The 27272-nt window shown below is 42.1% G+C and overlaps 1 protein-coding gene across 11 annotated transcripts in view; it reads left to right on the plus strand.

Annotated features, from left to right (window-relative positions):
• Positions 1–27272, plus strand: part of LOC138211068 (teneurin-3) — a 185607-nt gene that overhangs the window by 40638 nt on the left and 117697 nt on the right. For 6 of the 11 annotated variants that reach the window (XM_069170648.1, XM_069170654.1, XM_069170655.1 and 3 more), the window contains exons 1-3: positions 3417–3657; positions 16849–17360; positions 19657–19926. In XM_069170648.1, the coding sequence (XP_069026749.1) occupies positions 17090–17360; positions 19657–19926 (541 nt within the window). In that variant the 5' untranslated portion in view covers positions 3417–3657; positions 16849–17089. Of the gene's footprint in view, positions 1–3174; positions 3363–3416; positions 3658–16848; positions 17361–19656; positions 19927–27272 lie in introns of those variants that run through there. The other 5 variants (XM_069170649.1, XM_069170650.1, XM_069170651.1 and 2 more) reach the window with 2 other exon arrangements.

Below are 27272 nucleotides of genomic sequence, written 5' to 3' on the forward strand. Positions count from 1 at the left end.
CTGTGCAATCCCTTTATACATGTCCGTTTAGTTTGCGGAACACAATGCTACACCAACAAAAGGCACTAGCCTTTGCTTTGGGGGTATAATGCACAGCACACATATAGAAAGCGCATCTGTTGTTGCTGTCGCTTTTTAACAGACATTGGACAAGAAGAGACACAACTCTGAACACATCGGGACTTGCTGTCTGACCCCTCGGGGACAAATTCCTGCATACATACTATAGGATGAGTATAGGGAGTGTATGCATAATTTGTCAATGTTGCTTCTTTATAAATGTCCACCGGTCTCTCTGTCCCCGCGGTGTACCCCGTCTGTTTCCTCTGCTGATACTGTACATATGTAAAACATATGGGGTTGAAGAAAGATATGGGCTTTTTATTCTTTAATGTATGCTATGCTCCTGGGCTTCACTGGTGAAGTTTCTGGTTCACGTCTTGTGCGTTCAGGCACACACCCTGCAAGCAACGAGTAGCCTCGGAAGAAAATGCAGCAAATAATAAGGTAGTGTGTCCCTAGTGTGTTCCTACGTTTGATTCTGGCGACTAATGTTGGCTTTAATCTGTGAGCACCGCGCGACAGAACGCACGAGTCGAGCGCTGCGTGTTCACGCTGATAAAACGGCATCCTGTCTGGAAGCTACTCATCTCTAACTTGTCTGCGGGTCATTTGTTTGGTATAAAGCACTTCTTTTAATTGAATCCTTACATCTCCGGCTCATTTTCGGGCGACGTTTCAAACTCCTTTAATGCTCTTTTCAATCATGTGAGACACACTGAGCTTTTAGTCTTTGAATTTGGATGTTTAAAGTGACTGGCCTCCAATAGAGGGCACAGTTGACTGCACGGACATGCACCGCGTGTGACTGGGAGAAACTAAAGCCTCGCCGAAGGTCTCGCAGATAAAAAAAACAAAACAAGAAGAAAGACAGGACGTGTGTATCAAGGATCGAAACTCAAAATGAAAATTGTTTGGTGAAATAGAGTGAGCTATTAAATTGAAGGACTGTTAATCTATCATTAACCCTCTGGTGTACCAAACTTAAAAGAACCTTCGTGTGGATGAAATGTGTGAATATGTTGCTTAGTAACTAACTTCCATGTACAGTCTCTCTGAAAAAAAACAACCAAAAAATATGACAGAGGAGGGGAAACAAGTAGTTTGACTTGAAGTAGAGGACAGGAAGGGAGGGATATTGGCTTCAGCAGCCCTTTACGAGGATTTGTTCTCCTTTTTTATGTCCTTTCTTTCCTCCCTCTCTCTGTCTTTCCTTTTTTTTTTTTTTTTTGTGGATGTCTTTGACTGAAGATTGAATGGCAGAGTTGGAGATAGATTGTTGGGCAGTTGCCTTTCATGCAGATAATGCCATTTGATGGAGGCAAGTTTTTTGATGTGCTTCGGGCACAATAGAGGAATCAAGCGTCGAAGGGTAGGGCTGATTTTGCTTGGAGAAAAGCTGTCCTCAGTGATAACTTCATCACTGCATGTGGTCAGACGTGGGGCAAATTCGGGAAAGGGATTAAAAAAAAAAATGCCCTGTCAAGAGCTGCAGCAGTTGGCCCCCTATTGAGATGTGGGGCCTGCAGACCATAGTTTGAAGGTCTCTGATCTACCATTGTTAGTCTTTCCCAATTCTCTCTCCCTCGGAAGCAAAACGACTCAGCCTCGAAAATGCCTTTCTGGTGGGATTAGCAGGGCTGTTTCTTTTGCAATTAATGAAACTTCGCTTTTTCCGTTGGTAGGCTATATCCTCTAAATGGTATCATTTGAAGATAGTGTCTCACATGTTTTTTTTTTTCTTCGTGAATCACAAAGCTAATTCAAAGTAAATGTCGTGTCGGTATTTCAACCGAGGACAGAGAACGGCTGTGAGGCAAATGTACTTATCTCTGTAACAGGGGCTCACCAAGATGAAGTTAAAAAAAACAAAAAAGAAAAGTGCTGAAGAACTTCAATTCTGTCGATGCAATCGGCAGCTAAAGCCCCATAAAAGCACATCGAAAGCATATTCGTATTCTATTGAATGTTAATTTGAGAGGCAAAATAACATCTCTTCGGGTTGATAGAAGTCAAATTGTGCATATTTATTGCATATTTATGCTGCAGTTGACCTATCCCACTGCAGATAGTGAATATCTAAACATGAATCAGCCTTTGTGCTATATACTATCAAAAATATATATATAAAAAAAAAAAAAATCAACATTTTATTCAAACTCCAAGTCGTTTTAGGCCTTCTTGTTGATCTTACAGTTCAATTAACACCTGGAATAACCCCTTAGCTGTTGTGTGAGAAATAACACACTTAATTACATCAGTCTGCCTTTCTTCCCTTTTGTCAGTCTGAAGGTGAGAAATTGAGACTTGCGAGTTGGCCAATTATATGGCAGCACGAGCGACCATAGGTAAAGCCTAATGAACAGCATCTCAATACAAAAGAGAAGAGAGAAAGGCTTGAAGGGAGGGGAGAGAGGGGGGGGGGAACCAGGCAGGTGTGCAGAGTGGAAGCTGTGACTGAATAAACCCACCTCTGCTGTGAAATGTTGCACATGAAGAACATATATATATATATATATATATATATTTTTTTTGTATCACCTTTAACGAACTACAAAGTAAAACTTAGGCTATTTAATTGGATGTAGTCTCAGTAAAGATAAGGTCATTTAAGATAAACTATTCTTAAAAAGCAAAAAAAAAAAAAAAAATTCAATGGAACCAATTTTGTTTACAGGTGCAGCAGTTTGCGTGTTGCTCGGCGGCTGTAGGTCATAGTTGACCCTCCTTTTTGTATTTAGGGCCTTACACCGGTGCTCATAGGCACACCGGGGGGGGGAGGGGGGGACGAGGCTGTGGAAGCGACGGGATGCGCAGTTTACCAGCTGACAAATGCATATCGGACAAAAGAGCAGCAGCAGCAGCGGCAGCAGCAGCAGCGGCGGCGGCGGCGCGGCTGGAGAGCCTCCGCAGCCTCACCGAGTGACTTTTGTCTTTTAAAAAACAAACAAACAACAACAACAAAAATCCCCCCCCCCCCCAAAAAAAAAAAAAAAACCAACAACAACAACCCAAACATCCTGCACAGCTGGCCTCGGCGACAGGGGGGGGGGTTTGGGGTGGGTGGTTGGGGGGAGGGAAGACACAGAAGAGTGCGTTACACCTCCCGAGAAAGGGGGGACTACTGCATTGTTGGAAGTACTGGCTGCGCTCAGCCACCGGGAGGACTACAGTCGGAAGATTTTTCTGAGCAGAGACACGTTTCGCACGGAGCTGGCAGCTGAAGCGCTCCGCTTCAGACAACCGCAGCCTGCAGCGCAGCGTCTTCGCGCAAAAGTGTTCCTATTCCCGAGCCGTGCCAGGTCGGTTCCAGCAAGGTGTTTTGTGGGTGTGCGTGTGCGCGCGCGCGCGTGTGTGTGTGCGTGTGTGTGTGCGTGTGTGTGTGTGTGTGTGGGGGGGGGGGTGGTTCCCTTGGAGAAGCGAAAGTAGTGTCTGCGAAGAATTATCACCGTGCCCACATTGCACGCGCGGTTTATTGTGAGGAAGACAGCCGGCTGCGCACTCTGCCCGACTGCAAGTTTGGACTAAAAGCGCAAACCGCTGGAAGTTTATATGCGGCCGCTGTCTCGGACAGACTCGCGGGGAAGCTCCACGCAGGTCAGTGTGTTTCAATTTGAAAAAAAAAAAAAGAAAAGACAAATAAATTGTGTCCTTTTTTTCCCCCCCTCCCACACACCCTTCGGGCTCTAAACGGATGCGGTCCGTGCAATTTACATCAATAACAAAAGAATCGGTGTCCCTTGCTCGGAATACTGGTGTCTTAATTTTGGTGTGCACGCTTCTATTTGCAATAATCCGAGTCCTTTGGCAAGACGCGGAGCAGAAACCTGCCGGGCTCCCATCCTCTCTTCCCCATCACTACGTTGATTTAAAATGAATTGGAGGATACTTCCATTGGCACCATTTGGATTTTGTTTGTTTGTTTGTTTGTTGTTGTTGTGCAAATATACCGCTTTTAATGAGTACTACTGAGATATATGCACTTACGAACTTGTCGGTTTTGGGTAATCCATCCTAACCTAAAGTTTAATAGTCAAAAAGATGCAGTTTGCAAAAAGTCACCTCGGTATATCCTCTATCATGTGTTCTGCTTTCAAAGATTTTGCATGGTTTGGATCTTTGCAAAGAAATCTTTCATAACCATCTTTTTGCCCTTAGAGATGATAATATTAACACAATCTCCTTCCTGATCTCAATCATCTCTCACCCTGCTGTCCTCCTCCAGACCTCTGACCAAGAACTGACACAGAGAGATGGCTTGGCTCCAAAAAAAAAAGTGAATTTATACGAACACGAAATGCTATAAAAAAAAAAAAAATAAAAAAAAAATGGCTAAAAGCCTCACATGGAGTGTAAATCATCCGCAGAGATAACCCGCTCGATCCACTAATAACTCAGGTGTCAATGAGCTTTCACGTGCACACTAACCTGCACCGAATCTGTGGTTTGAGCCTGCAGGGGCGGGAGGTGGAGAAACTTCATCACAGCCTCTTATTGACTTGGAATTAGGCCTGTAGGAGTTTTGTGTTTTAGCACACTTGATTCAAAGCCTCTTGGGTCAGTCATGTGCCCGCAGAAGCCGCGACCTTTAGGTCTGTATCAGAAGGAAGAAGGGGGTGGGGGGGGTGGGGGGGTGGGGTGTTTGCTTGACAACCAAAAGATGGATGTGCATTGTGGTGTAATGGGCAGTTTGATTTTGTGTTTTACTTACAAGCAGCTCAACGTGAGGAGCATCGAGAAGTCAATTAAACGAAACCGTTTAGACATCAGCTGGGTGTTTTTTCCTTTCACGTGTCTCAAGCCATGCAACGTAGTGACTTGTCCTCCGCGCTCTGGTGTGAGTATGGGAGGGAAACGTTGATCTGATTTCACTGTGGCGTGGGTCGAGCTGAACGCAATCTCCAAACGCGAGTCCGCATGATAGCCCTGAAGGACAAGTATATCTGTCCAGCTAAATTGATTTATGGCTATTGTCCTGAGTGCTATTGAGGAACTGAGGCCATTTTCTGTTTCATATTGGATCGTCTGACGGGGACCGGAACGGAGGGGAAGTAATGCAGATGTTCAGCAGTTTAATAATGGCGGTTTAAAGACTTATTGTCCATATTTGTTAGATGTAAAGTGGCGGGTGTATTGTGGGAAAAAAAAAAAAAAAACTTGTTTTAAAGTGATATTTTCGGCGACGTTTAGCGGGCTCCGTGGGTCACGTAAGACCAAAACAGCGTGTTCAAACTGCCAGAGAAACACGGTCCGTCTCGTGCCAAACTGTAAATGCATTACTGTGACACTTATTGGGCGATATTGAACATGTGGTTTTGTAGCAGGGCACTCGAAGCAGGAGCCCGGCTTGTATTATCTTCTTTCCAGGCACTGATGATAATTGAAATTGATACCCCTCCATAAAACAGAAGTATCTGTAGGACGAATGCTCTGGTGGCTGCCACGGGATCCTGACAAATGAAGTGCGTTGTGTTTACACTTTTCGGAAACCCGCTTGGAGTCGGAACAGGGCTCGGGCATATTAGGCTGTCGACATATTTTTGCACAGCTGTACGGCGAAAAAGCAATAACCCAGTGCTGTTGTGTCGTCTGTGCAATAATGTGGCAGACGATCTCGCGCTGAAACAATTAGGCTGTGACCCCCTTATTAAAGCTTTAGCCTAATGCCTTACAGCTTTAAACGTCATTGCCCTTTAAGCCAATGGCACTAATCAAAGCAGGTGACTACAATTTCTGATGCGGCAGAGAGGCAGGAAATTCACTAGGTGGTTTTTATTTTTTTATTTAATTTTTTACATTTTTTTTTTTTTTTTTAAACCGAGCTTGAAGCTTAAAAAAATCATCTAATTAATTCAGATCTATTAGACGAACTGTGTACACAACACTGCCACTCCGTGTCCCGATCCTTAAGTAATTTCCCCTTTCATTATTCCTGTGGAGAATTTAATATTCTGTGTGATGAGAACAGCCTCCTTTAGGGATAATACCAGCTTGAACACTGGCCCTAAACAGTTTTATAGATTGTTAAGGGGCAATCAAGATGACTCCTCTCCGCCTGCAAAAATTACTCCTCTAGGTTCTGAGAGATATGGAAGGGGAGTCGGTGCGCAGACCCGCGCCTATAATATCTCACCTTATTACTTGTGGATGCCGACAGTGGCTCCGGAGATGACCTTAGGAATTATAACATTTGATATGGCAAACAGCGTGGCCGAGTCGCCTGTTTCAACACATCAGAGCAAACACGTGAAGGTTAATGCAGCCTGACAAACTACCCACAGTTCCCTGGGCTCCACGGCTCGGTTCCATGTCATATTTACTTTACATAATTGCTGCACTCTAATCTGTTACTATTAACACACAGCCTCGCCTGGCTATTGTCTGCTGCGCGCTCTTTCACCTGTTTTCTCTCTCTCAGTACATTTTCAATCTCCTCCCACGAGAGTTGTAGCCAGACATCGTGATAAATAGTTGGCGTGAAAGCAAAGCATGCCGCATGCACCTCATGCATTCTGTAGGTCTTCAGAATTTTTTTTTTTGTGTGAAATAAACGGGGTTAGCGAAAACCTCCGTCGACGGACAGACTCGCACGTTTGCGTTTATGACCTCGAGTCGGAGGATTAGTCGGGTTTGGCACGTTGATGTGACAACTCCGGCGAAGTTTAAAAAAAAAAAAAAAAAAAAGTTGTTTGTGGTTCATGCTGGTTGCCAAATTATTGCTGAAAGTCACCCCAGTATTTGGGAGGGAGGAGATTGCATGCTCTTGAAATGTGCTTAGAGTAGGGATATTTAGTGACAGCACTTGATGCATTACCACTGTGGTCTTTAACTGCATTGTATACTGCATGAGAGAGAAGAAAAAAAACCACTATAGAAAATCATGGTATGGATGTGAGCTGTTGTAGGACTTTATATGCTTTATGCTAAATGGATTCCCCCCCCCCCCAATTCATAAATATGTTTTATTAAATTAAAATATGGATGTCTGGAAGAGATAAGAATACAAATGGAGTTTTCCATTAACCTAAAGATGGATTTACTTTTTTACATCTTGAATATCTGCTCAGTTTAATGTAATGCATGCCATTGCATTCTGATTGGAAAGGAGAGAGAGAGAGAGAGAGAGAGGAGTGTTCTCAAGGGAACACACACACGCATTGTACCGACCTCATGGCTGTTGTCGTCTTGACTGCATGATTTGAATGTGCCGTGCATGACACAAACCGATTGTGCATCTCATTGCGTGCTTACGTGCTAACGCATCGGAGCCGATGTTGTGCGGAGGCGTTCACGGACAAAACAGCCCAGCCAGTAATTGTTTGAGACGAAGTGGAAGTTCTTTGGCTGCGTACGGCTTTTTCAAAATCAAACACGCCGGCTCTCTGTTTTGTTTTGAGCTCTCTGGCCAAAGCAGGACGAGGTGAAAGCCACCTGCGATCAGCCACGGGACGCTCCCCTGCTGGTCCGAGCTCTGGGAGCAGCACCACTTCACACCGTCGTAACCTACAGATTAACATTCATGGCTCAGCATGCCTCGCTGGACTTTCTGGGTCAAGACCAAGCGGCGAGATTGAGGAGTTGGGCTCTGACTTTGTAACGGTACAACTCTCGCCGCATGCTCCGAGGCTGCGGCCCGGCGGGGGGAGCCAAATGGAAATGTGTTTAGTTTGTGTCATAGGAAGAATAAAATAGAACTGCATCCTGCTCTCTGGTTGTGGAAAATTCCCCCGAGTGAATACCAGTGCGGCGTCAAAGTTCAGCTTTGGTGAAACACAGCCATTACATTCAAAGTGATTGAATATGGTGTCAGGAATCGGTACGGGATGTTTTATGGCAAACGTTACCGTCATCGATGTGTGTCGTCCAGCTCGCTTTAAAGCTGCACTGCGGGATTTCTGTCTTCCGCTTGTCAGCGAGATTTGCTGTCGAAATATGCTTACGTCATCAGCTCGGCGGAGACCCGTACTCTTGCATGCAGATGTAAAATGGTGGATCGCAATGGGCGTCACAGCTCCCGCAAAATGACTGCAAAAATGCCATCGGACAGAATCCGATGCGTTTTGTCCGAGAACAAATGGAAAGCCTGGAAGTGCCGCCGATTACGTTATTTTATCCCCGTTTTGCGTTACCAAAAAGGCCTGAACCAGAAGTTTGCCGCCTCGGCTGGTGAAGTCTCTGGTGCACGTGCTCTCCCCGCAGAGCATGCTCAGTATGCAGCCATCCGGCCGGTGCGGCATTGTCTCGCCAGATGCCAGATTTAAACATATTCTGCGAAATACAGAGCTTTATTTGGCGGTCATATCACAAGTCGCTCGGTGAGGAGATCGGACGCTCATTTATTTGTAAAAGTGCTGCCCTATAATTTTGAAATATTAATGGAACTTAGATTTTTTTTTTTTAAGATATAAAACCGTTTTTTCTTCCCTCCACAGCGCTTTAAGTTGCTGAAAATTCGAATGCCAGATTTCTTTTGCCATACTCGCACAAAGAAATATTAGCTCTGGAGGAGGCTTCCCGGAATAGCTTCGACCTGCCAAGGGCCTCAGGTCTGGTCTTTTGTGGCCCCTGGACAGCCCAGTGGGAAGTTGGGCGTCAGCTATGCTTGTCGATGGAGCCGCTTGATGGCCTCAATAATTCAGTTGACGCGACCTCTGTGATGCTGAAAGCCTCAGGTCGGGGCGGGTGACGAAGAGCGATGATGGGAGGGGGCGGGGGAACGAAGCGAAAGGCGCTGGTTCGTGCGGAAAGCCAGTCAGTAACACGTCCTCTGTCTTTATTGTCAGCAGGGGGAACAAGCAGAAAATATTGAATATCAGAGCATTGAAGAGTGTAAAACTGGTGCCTCAGACGCCGAGTGTAATGGTATACAGGTCAGCAAACTTTGACTTCCAGTGGAGAGCGGTGCGCATGCTTGAGCCGGTCTAAGCCAATCGCTACAGGCCAGACTCTCCAAGTTTCTCCCCTGGAAGTAGAGAAACCAATGCAATGTGGTGAATTTTCAGATTGATGTTTCTTTTATAAGACCTGCAGTCTCTCAGTATTCTGATAGTGTGCCATCATGACCTACATACTCCTTAAAATGCTGACAACTGGAGAATAAAACCCTCCAGTTTCTTTGTGTTGTGTGGTTTATGTGGCAAAATATGCCTAAAGAGAAAACACACTCGATATATTATTCTCTGTAAAGTGTAAAAAATCTTATTAATCGTGTAGCTCCAATTTGTCTGATTTCATACTGTTGAAGCTCTTACTATTGACTCATTTTGTAACCGTTCTGTGTCGAAGTCTCTCTTTGGTCAGACTTGATATTTTCCAGTATTGCGTTCCCATTGCAGTATTCACCATTGAAGCTTCCCTTCATACTCTTCAGTTGTCTGCCACTATTGTACGATTCCTGGATATCCCATCTCCCCCCACCCGCCCCGTCCCTCCTCCTGCACATGCTAAGAGGGCGGGTTAGTTTGTTGTACAATCATGTGAGATGCATTTGAATGACACCCAATGTCAGCACTTCCAAATACCTCTCTGCATTTGAATTTCTCTCTGGTTTGTATGCTGCCCGCATTTCAAAACGTAGGTTGAGTAATGATTTTTTTTTTTTTTTTCAGCCACTCTGAGTGCTCTGTTGATGGGCTACAATAGTTCTACAGATGTCCAGATTAGGCTGTCAAGCAAGACTGATATTTGATTGAGAAATCTGTAATTAAAGGGGTGCCTGCTGTCGAAATAAATAAGACGTCTGCGCTGCTACCGTTTATTTTCTTAGCACCGTTCAAGTTCTCGGGTCCATTTTCTTTTTGTTGTGGACAGATATGGTTTGAATTCCCTTCATTCAATCACCCTGTGTGGTGTCGGGGATTGCTCTGTCGCTTCATTACAATGCAGCTGTGGTGTCACTGCTATTTAATTTATATCCGTGACAATGGGTCCATCGCGGATTTATCTGTAAATTGCCACACGTTCTGTGGAGTCGAATTTGTTTTGCGCATCATGGAGTCAGTTCATTGACAGTATTAGCATTAGATGACAATTGTTGACACTGTCTTGCACAGATTCTCAATTAAGCCGGTGTACATGAACGTGATCGTTACTCCCTTAAATCCCCTGTGTGAAATAAGGCTGCAGTGATACCAGTCTGAGAGAGAAAATGCAAACTGCGCTCCATTGAATTAAGACTGTCTGGCGTAATTGGGTGTGCGATATTGAAGGGAGAACCTATACTGATAAGAGCTGTGTTCAATACTTGTAGCCTTGGATACAGATAAACGCTGTCGTCGCCTGGTGTGTATGAATTCGCTGAATAACCTGTTATTACCATTTGAGAAACAGGGAGATACTGCAGAGGAAACACTAAAAAGCCCTGCTTATTTTTTGTATATTCCAATTGTCCACACCTAGCAATTACATTTTAAAAAATGAATTTGGCTGTGCTTGCGATTTTTCCATTAAAGATTCAATGAATATATAACTCATACGAGTCACTGGTGAAGGGTTATTTGAGGGATTTGTAAACATCCCTGCTCAGCTTATTATGTTGTATCCCGGGACCGACACATGCCTTTTTTTTTATTATTTAACTCACACACACACACGCACACGCACACACACACACACACACACACACACACACACACGCACGCACGCACACACAAAAAGCCAACAACAAAATGGTAAGAATTAGACGTTGACCGCTGTGATTTACCAGAGACAGACAAGAAAAATAAGAAAACCACACACTCTTTCAGCTCAGCTCAGCTTTTCTTTTTCATATTCACAGTAGCTTTTGTTTGTCTTTTAAATGTGCTGCAACTACGAGGGATGAAGCTCGGAGGTCCGTGTGCGTGGAATAATCTGAAGTGGCTGTATCAAAGATTTGCATCACTTCACTCCACTTGTGAATACTCTGCGTCATACGCTGAGACAGGGGACCGAACATGGAGCGGGGTTTCATCATCTCCTCATAAGTGTCTCGCTCAGTGTACTGAGCTCAGGCGTCACAGGGTATGCTAAGGATATAGCTGCCACTGAAATGTAATTGCTGGTAAATGCTGTCATGATTACGTCCGGTCTTTTTTTTTTTTTTTTTTTTTACCCCCCCCCCCCCTTCTTTTTCTTTCTGGGTCTGTTTGTCTGAAACGTTTCAACGATTGCACCTTTTTAAAGATGAAGAAATTCCAAATGATAGTAATCACACACAAAAAAAACAACCAAAAAACACAACTCAATGTTACAGCGTCATGGGAAGTTGGCACTGTTTGATCAAATCCCCTTAAAGTTCACTCGGAGGAGGATCCGCTCATCAAGAGAATCGACGTTCTTGATTGTGATGCGTCTATTTATAGGCGACAGTTCTACACTTCGTGTTGCAGCGGGGGATTTAGGTACTGAACCTCGACAAAGAATGAACACAATCTGGTTCAGATGGCATCCAGCATTCACAGAGTCTGGGCATCGTGCTGCAGACAAACACTTCTGTGTCTCCAAAATCACTGGTGTCAGGGGGAAACAGGCAGCATCTGATGGAACACTGCCCTGGTTCTCCCTCTCCCCTTCTCCGAGCACCGGGAGGCACCAAAAAAAAAAAAATGAAAAAAAAATAATAATAGAGAACTGAAGAGAAACTGAGAGAGGTAGAGAGGAGCGTCAAGGAGGAAAGGGAGAGAGAGACTCGACAAGATGAATTATGCAAAGCTGTCAGAGGCGGCTATTGTTGGAGGTGCTGGCTGTGTTAAAGGGAGCCAGCCCTGATCTCCACAAGCTCCATCAACCACTCTCACCACTCCCCATGGCTGAGAGCCGTCTGATCTGTGCTCCGGCAAATGGCCAACAACATGATGAGGAGGAGGAGGGGGGGGGGGGATGGGGGCGGGCGGGAGGGAGGGAGGGAGGAGGGGCACCGGCCGGGCCACTTGGTGACAGGTGAATTGTCTTGGAGGGACACGCAAGCAGCGACAAGTACGCTCTTTATTACCGTTATTTACCGAGGTCACCAACGGGGAGATCTGAGCTGATACGTTACGGCCGCCCTGCGGAAATATAATTACCGAACAAAGGCTTAGTGAATAGTTGCCGTTTCAGCATCCCGGTCAGCGGCGGCGACTCAACAATGCTTCGTGTGCTAAAGTCAGAGGTGTATGCCGGCTCAGTTCAAGCGGGGCTGTTTGTTTATTAGCTCGATTTAGCATAGAAGTCCTCATCAGGGCCATGACATCGAATAGAGGTCATTGTTGTTGTTTTTTTTGTCAGTGTCAGTCACAATTTCCTGTAGCCCAAGCTATTTAGAAGGTCTAGCAAGCCAATATTTGGTTGATAAATAACTTTGAAGGCCTGTAAACTTATTTGAGTTTAAGTTTTGGTGTCCTATGAACAGTTTTGGTTATTTCACATGAAATTTAAGAGCTGTATTTTTTTTTAACTGTGTTTTTTGGGACTGGTTTGAAGTGGGCGGGGCTTATTTGGCAAAAAAACATGACATCGTCCATACACCAATCACAATTTAGCAACATTTGAATCGGAATCCATTGACGGTTGGTTTGTTTGTTTGCTCACCGTCAGTCAAATCTGATCAAACCCCTCCATCAAATTGCTGCTGAAGCAGATTAAAGTCTTTTTCAGTATCAAACTGTCACTGAATCATTACTAAAGATATACTGTGTAGTTTATCTTTGATTTATTGCTTTTAGTTTTCCCACAGTGAAGTTTTTAAATTGCTTGTTTTGTTCCACCAACGATTAACAATTATGTAAACCAGAGAAAAGCAGTATAATGCTCACACTAAATAAACTTGAAGCGGAGAACAAATTGAATTTGTCCTTGAAGAATAACTTCTATGTCTACTCAAACGCGTAATTTCCTGTCAGTTCACTTATCAGTTCATCAATTAATAGTTTCAGCCTTAATCAGTAGGCTAATCGATTTAGTGCTGCTTAGAAAGATGCTCTCTGTCCAACTCATCCTGCCGGAAGCATCTAAAAAGTATCGTTTTGGGCCTTTGATGAATAACACATTAACATCATACGCTAAGTTTAGTTCATTTTGTATGAAACACACTTGTTGGTTCCAAACATCTGCTCTACCTTTTGGTCATCCCGTCCAAGTTTCCAAGCATAAAAGATCACTCTCCCTCTCTCTCCCTCTCTCTCTCTCTCTCATCATGTGATGAATATCATACTATATGTCAGACATGAAACAAGTAAATCTCACTTAGACCCTTGAAACCTCTCCAACTGCCCTGAAGAGCCAATTGACTTGGACACACTTCTTCACACCATATTATACAGATGGTTTATGGTTTATGCTTCAAAGAAGTGCAGAGGTGGAGGACAGTGCCGGTCGTCGGGGGGGGGGGGAGGGGGGACGGGGGGGGGGGAGGGGGGGGGGGACGACGGGTGGACGGTACCCAACCGGCATGGGAGTCGTTGGGCCTCGTGTGGAGCTGCGGCGCGAAGATCGTGAACTGCCTTTCTCTCTGCCTCACTGGCCCGTGAGAGGACCTCTGTGTGACACTAATTTTGCAGTGTCGACTGTTCCACTGAGTGGTCACGGGTGACTGACTGTCCTGATTCGACCGCATGATCAAAGGTAAATGAGAATGTACAAGTAAGCGATACCAGAAAAGGAAAAAGGAAAAGAAAAGACAAAGAGAAGGGGCTTAAATTTGCTTAAGAATTCATGATCAACTTTTGTCTCCTCAAAGTTAATCAGACACATCTTCACTTTTTGGCACTTTTGTCCCTTTTTAAATATTTTTTTTTTTTTTTTTTTTTTTTTTTATAAATTAGTGTGCACTAGTATGTGCTCTCAATAGGGTAACTCAAGGCAGATTTTTGCATAATCAAAGCAAGACAGACTGGCTTTTATTCTCTTCTGCCAGCCTGGTTCGCACTGTAGTTAAAACCTTTGAAACTTAAAGCCAGCAGAAACACAATAGAATTCCCTTAAGAGCCTCAATGACCTTTTTGTACATAATTTAAACTACCGTGAATGTCTCCCTCGCATGCCGATAGTGTCCCCGTGTGCACCGCCCGCGTAAGAGCAGGACACTCAGATCAGCTGTGAAATACCCCCCCCCCCCCCCCAAAAAAAAAAAAAAAAAAAAAAAAAGATGGCATCTCTGGATCTGCGGGAATGTTTATATGGGGGACACGCCTGGTCACTCAAGGGCTTATAGCTGATTAGGCCACAAATTTAATTCCCCCTATAGATCAGGCTTGCGGCTCAGGGAGGGGGGGGGGGGGTATGAGTTGTTGCATTAGCTACTTTAAAGCCGGTGAATCTCTTTACAAGTCCGTAAAGAAGTAGGGGGAAGGGTGTCGTAATCAGGCGAGGCTTCTAGGTGTGTCTGCTTACGCTCATCCCGTGCATTAATCTGCCAGTCTGGACGGGTGTGTGTTCAATTTCCTTGAAAGCGGATGAGATGCGAGCGAGGTGTCCCATGGCATCGTTAAACACGTGTGGTGGTGGTGTGCGTGTGCGTGTGTGTGGTGGGGGGGGGGTGGTGGTGTTGAGAGTTGAGTGTCAGGGTCACAACAGAGTGTGTCACTGATTGCATCTCAGCCCATCAGGGGAACAGAACGATACCAAGCAACTCTACTCAGAGAGGAGGAGGAGGAAGGGGGGCAAAAATAAGTTTAAGAGGCCTAGAACAGCTCACAATTTTCATTATCCCTGCATCCTCTACTCCGACCCGCAACTGCTTCAGTTTTTTTTTTTTAGGCCAAAGTTTCTCCGGGGCCCGGTGCTATCTCGCATTTGCGACGGTACGCTATCCTGGCTTCATTGGAAGGTTTTGATGCTTGATGTGAAACGAAGTAGATCTCATTTGGGGAAAGAAGGAGTCTGATACTCAAGTCTTACAGCTCAGCCAAGAGAGAAATGAAATTGTGGTGTGTGTGTGTGTGTGTGTGTGTGTGTGTGTGTGTGTGTGTGTGTGTGTGTGTGTGTGTGTGTGTCAAGGGGCGGTGGAAAATGGTTGGTAATAAACACTTCTGACGGCTCCCATCCACATTCCACTCAAGTTTTTTTTTTTTTTTTTTTGGGGGGGATTAGTCACATTCTCATCCAACTTGTCCACATTTTAGAGAACAGTGAGAGCGTCTTCTTTGAATTTTCAACAAGTTAAAGATTCTTTAATACTAATATTTCCAAGTGTTTGTGGGTGCACGGAGCGAAATTGTGTTACGCCTTTTGTGCATGTGCTCAGTCAGTGCATTTATAGAGATTGGGGTACAAAGCTGTGTCGTGGGGCTGTGCATGCTATTTAATTCTTCTGCATATCTTTCATGGGCTTGCAAATCAAAAAGTTATGCACAGGTCTGCATTTTCTTTTGCTGGTTTAATGTATAAAAGTAAGCACAGTGTGTACTGGCATATAATCCATCAGTGTTCATAAGGACCGTTTTGTTGGTAGAATGTAGGTTTAATAAACACTGATCACAGTGCAGTCTCTGGTAGATATTGTGTGTCTGGGAAGAGGTATGGCTTCGGCTTTTAAATGTAATTTTTCAACTACTTTGAGCACAAAAAATATTGTTTCCTTTTTTTTTTTTTTTTTTTTTTTTTGGATTGGTGGCTTGTATCTCAGAGCCAGGAATATTAAAACCTGTGGAAAGTAGAGCCAAACCAATCTGCATGAGTAGATAACACTAGAAGTTACTGGGCAAATGTGTTGGCTCAGTTTAAATGAACTAAGCGTTTCATTTTATTTATTTTTTTCTTCTCAAATGTCTGACAAACTAAAAAAAAAACTGTAAATATGCATTTTACAATAGAAACATGCCATTTAACTACTTATCACTGCTGTTTTTGAGGCAAATTAAGAATCCTAAAAAAAGTAAGGTTAAAGTTTCCCCTTCATGCTGTACCTGCGGTGGTGTCTACCATGAAGCTAGTTTTGCCTTCAGGTGAGCTACTAGTGAAAACTTGCTACTTTCAACCAAAGAAAGCACCTTGGGAAAGCAGCTGCTTGCCTGCTCTACGGATTCTTTTTCTTTTTTTTTTTTAGAGTGAGGAAGACACTGCTCCTGAAAACACAATTCATGTTTTGACTTTTAAACACCAGGTTCAATTTACCTCCATACCTCAGACTCGTGTCTGAAAAGCTTCACCAGTCGACCAGTCAATTAGACGCCACTAGAAGTAAGAGGTTTGATAATTTAGGCAAACCAACCCATTAATTTTTTTTTTCACTCGAGCTAAAAACATATGCAGTAGGAAATCATTTTTATGAGAAATATTTCGTCTCACTTGTTAACATTGTATTTAAATGAAAACCTGAATGTAATAGTTCATAATTATAATGATGTGTGCATGAGGTACTATTTAAATTAGAAATTAAAGTATTCATGGTCATGTTAAAAAGTCAGTGGTTAGTGCGACTTTCTGATTTATCCATTCTTTTAGCACCATTTTAAGAGGATGTTAATTTCGATTTCATTATTAGAAAATCTGAAAGCTCAAATTTAACTTTTTTTTTTTTTTTACAAATCTGCTTTAGCTTGATGTGAAAAATGTCATTTTCTGAAGGACAATTTTTAAAATGAACATACAGAAGATTAACTTTAAAAAAAAAATGTTATGCTTAAATGGGCTCCAATGAGGAGGTGCTCTTTTTTGTTTTTTAAAGAGGGGAAGTCATGTGTAAGAGTTCACGGGTGAGGTTTCAGGGGTGGAGAGGTAGCTTCAGGGGTGGGGCAGTGAGAAGGGGGATAAGTGTGTGCTTTTGAAGATGAAGCAGATGGATTAGTGTTATCTAAGCTCCTTGCTTCCTTTCCTCATCTCTTTTTCCAGGTAGAGTGGGTGGAAGGCTGAATGGACTGAAGAAGTGACCGACAGAGGTTCAGAAGAGGGGAGAGCAGGGCTTGGGGGAGGGAGGGGTAAAATCGGTTACAGGACGAGAAACACAGCCCCCCGAGGAGGAAGAGGAGGGGTGGAACAACAACAAAAAAGTGTGAAATAATCCAGTGGTGAGTGTCTCAGGAGAGCGTCGGTGGTGAAGGGGAGGGAGTTGGATACCCAGCATGCAGGCAGCATGGAAAGGGTGAGGGAGCAGCGGCCTTTCTGCTCGCTGTCCAAGAGCCAGAGAGACAGAGAGAGAGACTTCGGGAGAGATAGGGATCGGGAGCGCCGCTACACCGCCTCCTCGGGTGACCAGGACGAGGGCGCCTGCCGCGTACCCACTCAGAAGTCCTACAGCTCCAGCGAGACGCTCCAGGCCTTTGACCATGACCCCACGCGGATGCTGTTTGGGGGCAGAGTCAAGGAGATGGTCCACAAGGAGAGCGCCGAGTACACCAGACCAGGTTAGCGTGAACAAATGTTTCCTCGAGTTTGTCCTGCAGGACTTTTTTTTTTTTCCAGTGTTTGTCAGACGAAACTCTTAAAATACGAGCTGAGAAGGTCAGTTATTGAGGCTGACATGTATCAGTCGAGGACAGCTCTGCTTCACTGCAAGGCCTCTGCCTTCAGAGTGTGTAAACTCGATCAGTGTGGCTCGAATTTGTTGTTAAAAAAAAAAATCTCTGCATTGGCTCAGAAATGATATCTTACAGTCTTATTTTCCAAGGTTTAAATAAGAAGACTTTAGTAAATTCCGCAAACCACAAAAATCCTTGTATTCGTGTTCATCTGCTGATATTTAAAAGTGTGAAACTTAATTATTAAATGAACGTGGTTGTAGGGATTTTGTTTGTTTGTTTGTCTACTAAATTTTTACCATCTCAAAGTTTTTTTTTGATCTACCATTTTATATTTGCAAGCTTGAAAAGAAATAATACAATACCAGTGTGACGGACAGTGGTAAACACAATTAAAGGATTTCAAACAGAGGCATAATTTACTTTTATTTTTCTAAACTTTTAAAGGAAAATCACATCGGCCGTGTTGTACCGGGCTACTCTGACCTTCTAAAATGTTGATACTCTGCTGGAATATGTTAAAATAATAAGGGAAAATGCTCAGTAAGTAACTCTCCCCTTTTAATTGGCTGTTAGAAACTGCTCTAATTCCTGTAATTAAAAAGTTTGAGCAGTTTATTGTATTTTATGGCACTCCTTTGGCTCATAAGATTGCAATCAGAAAATCTATCCATTACTCCCCCCTACATTTTCTTGGTGCTAATTGGTGTCCATTTTGGAATTAATGGGATTATGATGAAGTTGTGGGAAGAAAGCTAGTTTTCTTTATTTCTTTTTAAAATCCAGGCATTTAGTGTTAACGAGTGTTTCTTACATCATCACAGTAAATGTCAAATTTAATGTCGGTGGTGGAAAAATAGCCTGTTTTGTGTCGATTAGATGCTGTGTTTGCTCATAGTGCTTTGTCTCTGTGTGTGATGGGGTCTTAACATTCATTACACGTAATGGCAGTTTAAAAATGCTTGATACAGCAACGTGAAAAAATATTTCCGTAGGATTTCAACGTAAAAGATTTTCTTTTTAAAATATTTCAGAGGTCGTACAAAAATGATAACACGAAGGAAATTAGAAAATTCCCTCACTTTGTTACTTTAAATTTGTCATGAAAAAAAACCTTTTTAATGTGCATACAGACTATTATAATCATCTGTAACACTGTGTAGCATTTCTTTTTATTTTCTATTTACTGCGTTGACTCGTCTGACCTTGAAATGTCAAAAATCCCTTGAGACCAAATACATTGCAGTACCATTGATTTCTGTTAACGAAACAAATATATGGTAAATATTAACGCTTGAAGAGGAATTTACCTAATGTCATTTCCATAATATACATAAAATATATATTATAAAATAGTAGTATTTTTATGTCAAAATAAACACATGAATAAACATACACGATGTGGACTATTGGCTCCATACTGAGAAGGTTGTTAAAAATGTTCCATATGCATTGCTCTTTATAGGCCGTAGATGAAATATACAGTGAACAAATCATAGGAATGTTTATTTGTTAATTCAGGGACTTTTTGGTGAGGTCAGTGTAATGTGCTTTTGCTTACTAGCAATATGTCCTTAAAAATGAAAGAGAAAAAGAAAAAGAATTAAATATATATATATATATATATATATATATATATATATATATATATATATTGCATAGATGCTGGGATGTCTTTGAAGGTATGGGAGGTTATTATTTTACTTCCAGTGAATAGCAGAGCCTCAAGTAATTAAAAATTAAGAGGAAAAAAAAGAAACTGTGGTATAGTTATGATTTATTGTGAAACAGTCTGTCTGAAACCGTTTCTGAAAACAGTTTATAATAATTTTTTTATATGTGTAGTTAAACAACAAAGCTCAGATCTTTTTGAATGTTTTGTGTTTGCTGAGACTCGTGAAAAAAAAAAAAAAATCATGTTGATTACTGAACATACTGTTTGTGGACCGAGAGGCCTGATTTGAGGTAAAGAAAATGCTTTTGTGCATCTTGATAAGTTAATGAGTGTTAAGCAGCTCGTGAGGATGTTGTTAAGGCTTTGATTTAACAATCACCCCCTGCCTGTCACCGTGCTCTCAGACGAAGTGTTTTTTTTTTGTTTTTTTTTTAAGTGGCCCTGCTCTTTGGCTATTAACCACGTTGTTGCTCGGTTTGTTAACTTTACTACTTCCGTCATTCACAGGGCAGACATTTTCGCTGAGGCAACTCGGGATTTGTGAGCCTTCGGCTCGCAGAGGCTTGGCTCTCTGCCCCGAGACTGGCCTCTCCCACCCTCTCAGCCACTACTCCAGGGGGCCGGTCGCCACAGAAAACCATGAACCTGTATCACCGGAACGTACCATGACTCTTTGGGGGGCAAAATCTGGGCAGAATTCATGCCTCTCCAGTCGCTCTAACTCAGCGCTCACGCTCACTGACACGGAAATGGACAATAAATCGGACACCGAGATGGGTGAGTAGGGCACGCTTTCCATTCTTTTATCTTTAAAACGCTTATTTGATTTTCGGCTCATGCTACCGTTGCTCTTCAAAGGGGAGGAATTGCTGTGTAGGGAAAGCAGCAGTAGGCTGGATTATGGTTGGGTGCCGGAGACCAGGCCCTGATTGGTGGAAGAAAGTGGCTGCGCCATTGGTGGGGCCGGTATCCAGAGAGGCATTTGCAGCTGCCTTTGTTTGGATCAAAGGCGTGATTCCTTGCTGCATGCAGAAAAGAATTTGGCCTTGTGATTGAGTAGTTGCTAGTCACCTGGTCCTTCTCCACAGGAAGCAGAGGAGTTTGATAAAGTTTCCCCATGGGCTAGCGTATAATCAAAGATAGCTTTGTGTGCCTCAGCCTGAGATTTTGCTTAGAAATTCTGCAGTGGTTGACTGGGCATACATAATGCTGATTAAATCGGCACAATGGTTTGAAGTGCAAATTTGAAAATGCGGGAAACCTGAGATGGAGGATTGAGGTGCTCTGTTTTGAAAAGGGCAAATCTTTGTGGCGTCAAGTGGAGGCAATGCGTGTAAGATGGATATACGGCTGTATTGTTGTTCAGTTTACAGTTTCACATTTTTTTTATTGTTTTCCTGTTACCTCGCCGGAAGGTTAGTTTGAAGTTTGGGAAATCGTTTGTCAAATATTCTTTAAAAAAAAAAAAATGACATCAGCAATGTTTTTTATTCCGTAATTTAAAAAAAAAAAAAAAAAAAAATTGTATTGAAATACATTGGGTCTGTTCCACATATGCCAGCCCATTATTAAATTTGTCATCTCAACTGCATACTTTTTGGTGTGGAGCTTTAAAAATGTCCGATGCCGATCCTCTGAAAAGTGCCTCCTGACATTGCACATCATTCGTCATCATCATAGTCTGAGCCATCACCATTATATCACTTTCAATGTAAAGCTCTAATTATTTTAAGAAACCGATGTTCTCAAAGAGTGGCAGGCAGTTTAAATAATAAGGCTTGATTCCGCTTTCCTGGCAAGAACATTAACGAGAGGGTAAAAAGGAAAATGTCTTGTGCTATCAATTTTTATACTGAAAACATTGGCTACAGTCTGACATTTGAGACAAGTCATTTTCGTAATGGCAGTATTCATCATGGTGAGTTTGTCTCCTGGCGGGGAGGAGGGGGAAGGGGGAAAGCTGACTAAGTCTTTTACCTTTTCAAAATGGCATCACAATTCAAAGCCGTGTGTTTGTTCCAGCGTATGGCCTTTTGCTTTGGCCCCGGCACACTGTATACATTTATGAGTCATTAAAAGCGGTGCCCCCAACCGCAGAGGTGCCCGTAAACACAGCCTTTCCCTCCTCAGCACTCGACTCCTGGTCCTGTTTGTCGGCGTGTATGCCAAGAATGAAACGACATCCTCAGTCGCTGCTTCATTCTGTGAGATAACATCGAGTCTTTCTTGAACCGGCTCCGCGTTGAGCTTCGATTACACCTGCACCTCCACCACTTTAGCTGCGTGAGCACACACGCACGCACGCACGCACACGCACGCACGCACGCACGCGCACACACACACACACACACACACACACACACACACACACACACACACACACACACACCCACCCGTTGGCACACCTCCTCTGGAGTTTCTCTGGGAGACACCTCGAGAAGCTGCTGCTGATTGGCTCCAGATTGTACAACGTCCCACTGAGACTTTAACTAACTCACTATTGTCTCAATTAGTTTAATTATTGGGAAAATAAACACTTACTATCCCAGGTGCCACCTTTTTTTAATGTTTCAAAAAGCCAAAACACCTAAGACCTAATTTATCTAGGTGTATTGACTGCAGCTCTATCCGTTCTTCTAATGGCTCACGTAATTTCTTGGTGTAATTTAAAACTCAGACCCTTTTTTTGTGAAACCACTTTTGGGAGTCTAAGTGCTTTTTCATGAACTAGATTTTGTGCCTGAGCAAAGAAAAACCTCATCACAGTTCCACCTCTACAGATCTTGGTCTTTTAAAAAAAAAAAAAAAAAATTCTCTCCCTTTTTTTTTTTTTTTTTTTTTTTCCCCTCATCGGGAGGCATTGCACTTTTGACTTTCACTATTTAATGAAGCAGCTAAGAGAAATGACCCATCCAAAGGTTTCCATCACCTGTATATGCATGCAGAAGCTCCGACAAGGGGCCGTTCAGCCCCACTTATTCATAAATGAACTCAATATTTCATTCTAATTCGTTCGGTTCTGCAGTGTTCGACACAGACAAGTACCAGAGCCTCAGCAACACATCCACACAGAGCATCGGCATCTGTGAACGTTAACCTCTGTGGGAAAGAGGTACACCTTTTTTTTAATATATATATATATATATATATATATATATAAGATGGAGCCCGAGTGGTCATCTTGTCACTGTTCGGCTTTAAATGATCCACTTGGGATCACAGACTGAATAAGAGGAGTTGTGTGATGTGCATTTGCATCACTGAACTATATTTTTTTCAAAAGAGAAAACCAAACCAGTCAAAATAGCTGTCAATTGAATTCTTTATGCATTTTACTAATACAAAAAAAAAAGCCCATTTATGATAATGGTAAAAATTGTTTTACAAGAACTGATATCATATGTTTTTACTACTCTTTATGTGTTTTAAACTACAACCCGATTGCATTATAGTGGCCAGTAACAAAACCAGTGTTATCAATCATCATTATTTAAGGCATGAAATGCAGTTAGAATTCTTTTTTTTATTGAAAATTAGGAAGAAAGAGGAAAAAACTTCAGCTCAGTAAGTAAAAAAGAGGAAAAAAAACCTCAGCTCGGTAGTTTGCATTGATTTAACCACTAATAGAATCCATTCAAATCTAAATTGATTGGTTTTGTAGCCATGTAATCCAAAATAGTCCTTACATATATATCAATAGGTGACCCCATTCTGTTTATATATAGAGGATAAAAAAATTATCCCTATATACGCTATAGATTGCTGTAATTTTTCACATATATATATAAATTATATATTATATATAAATTATATATATAAATTATATATATAAATTTAAAAAAAATACTAATTACAAAACTTTGGAATAAAAATAAAATACAAAACAAAAAAATAACTCCTCACCATTTTTCCTTTTTAAATGTTTGCACCACTACAGTGATGACCACAAATTCAAATTCTATCTCTATCTCTTCTCTTTCTCCTCATGCAGAAATGATTTAATGCAATTCTCTATAACTCTACAGGGATAAGTTTGCCTTTGGACAAACACACCTGCATGCACGCATAAACACACATTCAAACACACATACTTATGCTCCCTTTCTGTCTTATGTTACATTAGCGCTTTGACATCTACCAGCCGGAAAGTGTTGGAAGTTCATGTCTGTGGGGAGTGCAGCGCTGCTATGAACTGATAACAAAAATAAGAAATGTTTGTACTCAGCGGTTTAATCGAAACAAAACGGAGCTTTAAACATATAAGTGAGGTTGTTTTTTTTTCAGGGAGACTTTTTACCAATAGGAGAGGATTTATTTATTTATTTTTTTAATCTCACTAAAGCCCCATTTCCACAGCAACAGTATTATACAGTAATTTAATGTCACTAAGTAATTTCACCTGCATGGCGTAATGATTAGATTCAAGCTGTGACTCAGTTGAAGTTTTCTATGATTACATTTATATAATGTGTTACTCTATAATTCAGTAAATAAAAATGAGAAAATACATTTAAAACATTCCTTTGCCTGCTATTCAAACACAACTTGAAAAGTGGAAACACAAATATGAGGAATTGGTGATTTAGTTGACCTTAGTATTCAGTGAAGAAGTATTTGTGCTGGGAATTCTAAGATTTAGAAACTCTGTGTTTGCATAGGTTAAGAATGTGGGTCACTGGGTGTCCCTGGGTAGTTCACGCCCGCCACCTTGTTTTGACTAAAATGTGTGGAATCTGTTTAAATGGCTCAAAAAAAAAATGTAGAACAGATAATGGGACTGAGCAAGCACCTTTGCTTTTCCCCTGTCAAACGTCAAAGCTCCACACACAGTCCGGGATGAAAATGCAATTTTTGTTAAAAAACCCATTGCAAGTGAAAAATGACTTTACATTTCAGATTTAAATGCCTCAGAACACACGTGCACTCATCTTTAGCGGAGCTCTGCTGGCACTTCATGCAACACACACTGAGGACGGTACATTTTGAATGAAGACAGAAAATGTCCTCGTTCCAAAAAAACTGAACAGCGCGTTGTAAACAAAGCCAACTGGGGCATCGAAAGTTTTCATCGGGGTTCAGCCTCCTGCTCTTACCAGCACACTAACTAACTCTTTACTGTGATGTATTTTTAATGTGATGATATGAAATTATTATAATATAAACTGAACTGTTGTTGTTAAATAAATATTTATATCTGGCGCTGTTGGGTAAACATATATATATATATATATATAATATAGCTGCTGAGTAGAAGTGAATACAACCAGGGAGACAGAATTTATTTTTTATTTTTTTTCCTCCACCCTAATGTTACTTACCTGTGCTGGCTTCAGAATCAATATGATGCCCTTCATAAAACATGAATGACTGCATGAAACGGAAACATAGCATGGCCCAGTTGAGTTGTATTCCTAATAGGGTGTGAAAAAGCTCGCACTTACTTGTTAGCTACTGCAGCTACAGAACTGCAGCACCTCCTTGACAGCTCTGCACCGGCTGTGTGAACCATCAGGCATAGGGTTCATTGTTCGGTGGGAGGGGCTTGATGCCTGCTAACCCCTGCTAAGGGGAGAGCGACTTCCACTGCGATGCCTGTCATCCTCGCTTAAAGGAGCCTCGTTTGGCCCTGCAACCTTCTGTCCACAGTCAATTTTTGCAAGGGGAAATAAAAAAAAAATAAAAGGCGTGTCGCTTTGATGTTTTCATGGAGGATGCTCAGCGTGAATGCAGAAGTCCTCTCGTATTTCTTGACTGCCATGTTTTTTTGTTGTTTTTTTTTCATCCGTTTACCAGAGGATGCAGCAGAGTAGTATTTCAATTTGTCCAAGTCACAGGTCCAACATTACAGTCGTACACGTTTTACAGTTGAGCTTAGCCCACAGAATTATTGCGTGAACAGTGCCAGTAAAAGGTTAATTAAATCAGTAGAGGAGTCACAGCAAAGTGTGCTGCAGCACAGCAAGCACCAAAGGCTTTTTGGGTAGGAGTATGAAAGCGTATCAGACATCGTCTAACATGCCTCTCTGTGCATGTATTCATGTTCCCTCGCTCCGCGCCTCTCCTCTGTCTCGTGTGCACGCGTGCAGGAGCGCACACACACAAGCACACACACACGCACACACGCACACACACACACACTCACTCTCACACACTCACTCTCACACACTTGCATATCTCACTTTGTTTCTCACTTTATCTCTGAGATTAGAAAAAATATATATATATCAAGCAAAAAAAGTGCAGACATTTGCACACACGCACACACACACACACACACACACACACACACACACACACGCACACACACACACACACACGCACACACACACACACACACACACACGCACGCACGGGGACGTCACGCTGACGAAGGTGACACACGCCATCTGTCAAACTCCTGTCTCAGATCTGCGCCTTGTATTGTGACAGTGGAATCAGCCTATTGATCGTAGCATGAAGAAATCTTCTCTCACCACTTTCATAATTCAACGTGGCATAAGCCAAACACAAAAAGAATAAATAACATCAGAGGCTTTTTTCTTTTTTTTTTTTTTTTTTCTTTTGGTCAAAGGGGCCGGCCATCTGTGATACTTTTGAAGAACACTCCAAAACTGGCAGAGAGAAGAGTTTCATCATTTGTTAATAGGGGCCGGGAAGGTGTCTGAGCTTTATCTCTCGCCTCGTCAAAAGAGGAGGCGCGCTTTGATTGCCATCATTTATTGTCATCACTTCCCAGCTTGCTGCTACCGCCACCGGTTAAGTGCTCACATTGTTAGTGCCTCGGCATGACAGAGGAGATGTGGTACTCGGGGGGGGGGGGGGTGGCGTGCCGAGGTGTCGTGGCAGGTGTTGTGCTCATCAGTCTTGCGAACAGATTCTGGGTTTCTATTTTGGAGTGATGCGGAAGAGCCCTGAGGGTGGTCACCGGCCTGTTTCTGTGCAGCGCGAAGGTCGGCGACATTTGAACCTTCATGGAAGCACAAGACAAACTGACCGCTAATATGGCGACTTCGATTTAACCGTCAATTCAGTGATGGATTGTGTGTGCGAGATGATCTTTTTTTTTTTTTTTTTTTTTTTTTTTTTTGGTCTTGTTGGTGTATTTTTTGGCACATAGACACGTTCTTGCGAACACATTAGCACAACAGCAACACATAGTGAAAAACTTCAACTCGCACCACAGCTACCCCCCACCGAGTAGATGATCTGATTAGACTTTGGAGTGTCTTGCTGTATAAATTTGCATATTAATGGTGAAAGGCAGATTTTCTTGAAGCTACTATGTCCCTTCGATACTTCAAAGACGAATCTGCTAACATCTACGTGAAGACGGATTTTTTTTTCTGAAATATTAGCCAATTAATGCATTATTCATCTTTCTTTTCTTGACCCATAAGCTTAATGTGGGATGATGATGATGATTACGGCTTGACATAAGGGAGAATGTTTTTCCACGAAAGAAGTTAGATAATGTGCGACGTCAACGGTACAAATAAAGTTCAAGCCTCTGGTTGTGGAGTTCAAAATTAGCCTGCAGCCAATCGTTTCATAGTTGATTTATATGAGGATTCTATTTTGATTCACTTTAATGGCAATAAAATGCATGAAAAGAAAAAAAAAATTAAACTGTTGGGGGGGGAAAAGAAAAAGTCAATTATAAGATGATGTCCTCAGATGACATTATCTGTTAGACCAACTATGCCAAACACCCAAATATTTGATAGATAATTATATAAAACAGAAAAAGAGTTTAAAAACTTTTTGTGTCATAAAGAACACAAATAATGAATCCTTCATGGAAATAAATTAGCGATTGAATTTAACTGATTGTTTTGCCTTTTCTTTAAAAGTTGACACTCAAAATGCTCAATATTTTATCTTAGATTTTCCCACTAAAAAGCGTTTTAAGTGGAGCACTTGGTCGTAAAATATTCATACAGACATTAGATATTTGGGTTCATCTTTCAGGCTTACTGTCTTGTAACTCTTGACTATAGAGATGCATATGCAACTTAAAAAGCTATTAACTTTGTCCAATATCTATTTTCTGTCGCACCAATCGTTGAGTAACAACATTTCTCTCTCCAGCTTAAGTTTCATCAAGTTTTTCACACACACACACA

Source organism: Embiotoca jacksoni, unplaced genomic scaffold (genome assembly GCF_022577435.1).
Source record: "Embiotoca jacksoni isolate LCO1_2020_lvr unplaced genomic scaffold, fEmbJac1.0.p SCAF_5, whole genome shotgun sequence".
NCBI lineage: Eukaryota > Metazoa > Chordata > Actinopteri > Embiotocidae > Embiotoca > Embiotoca jacksoni.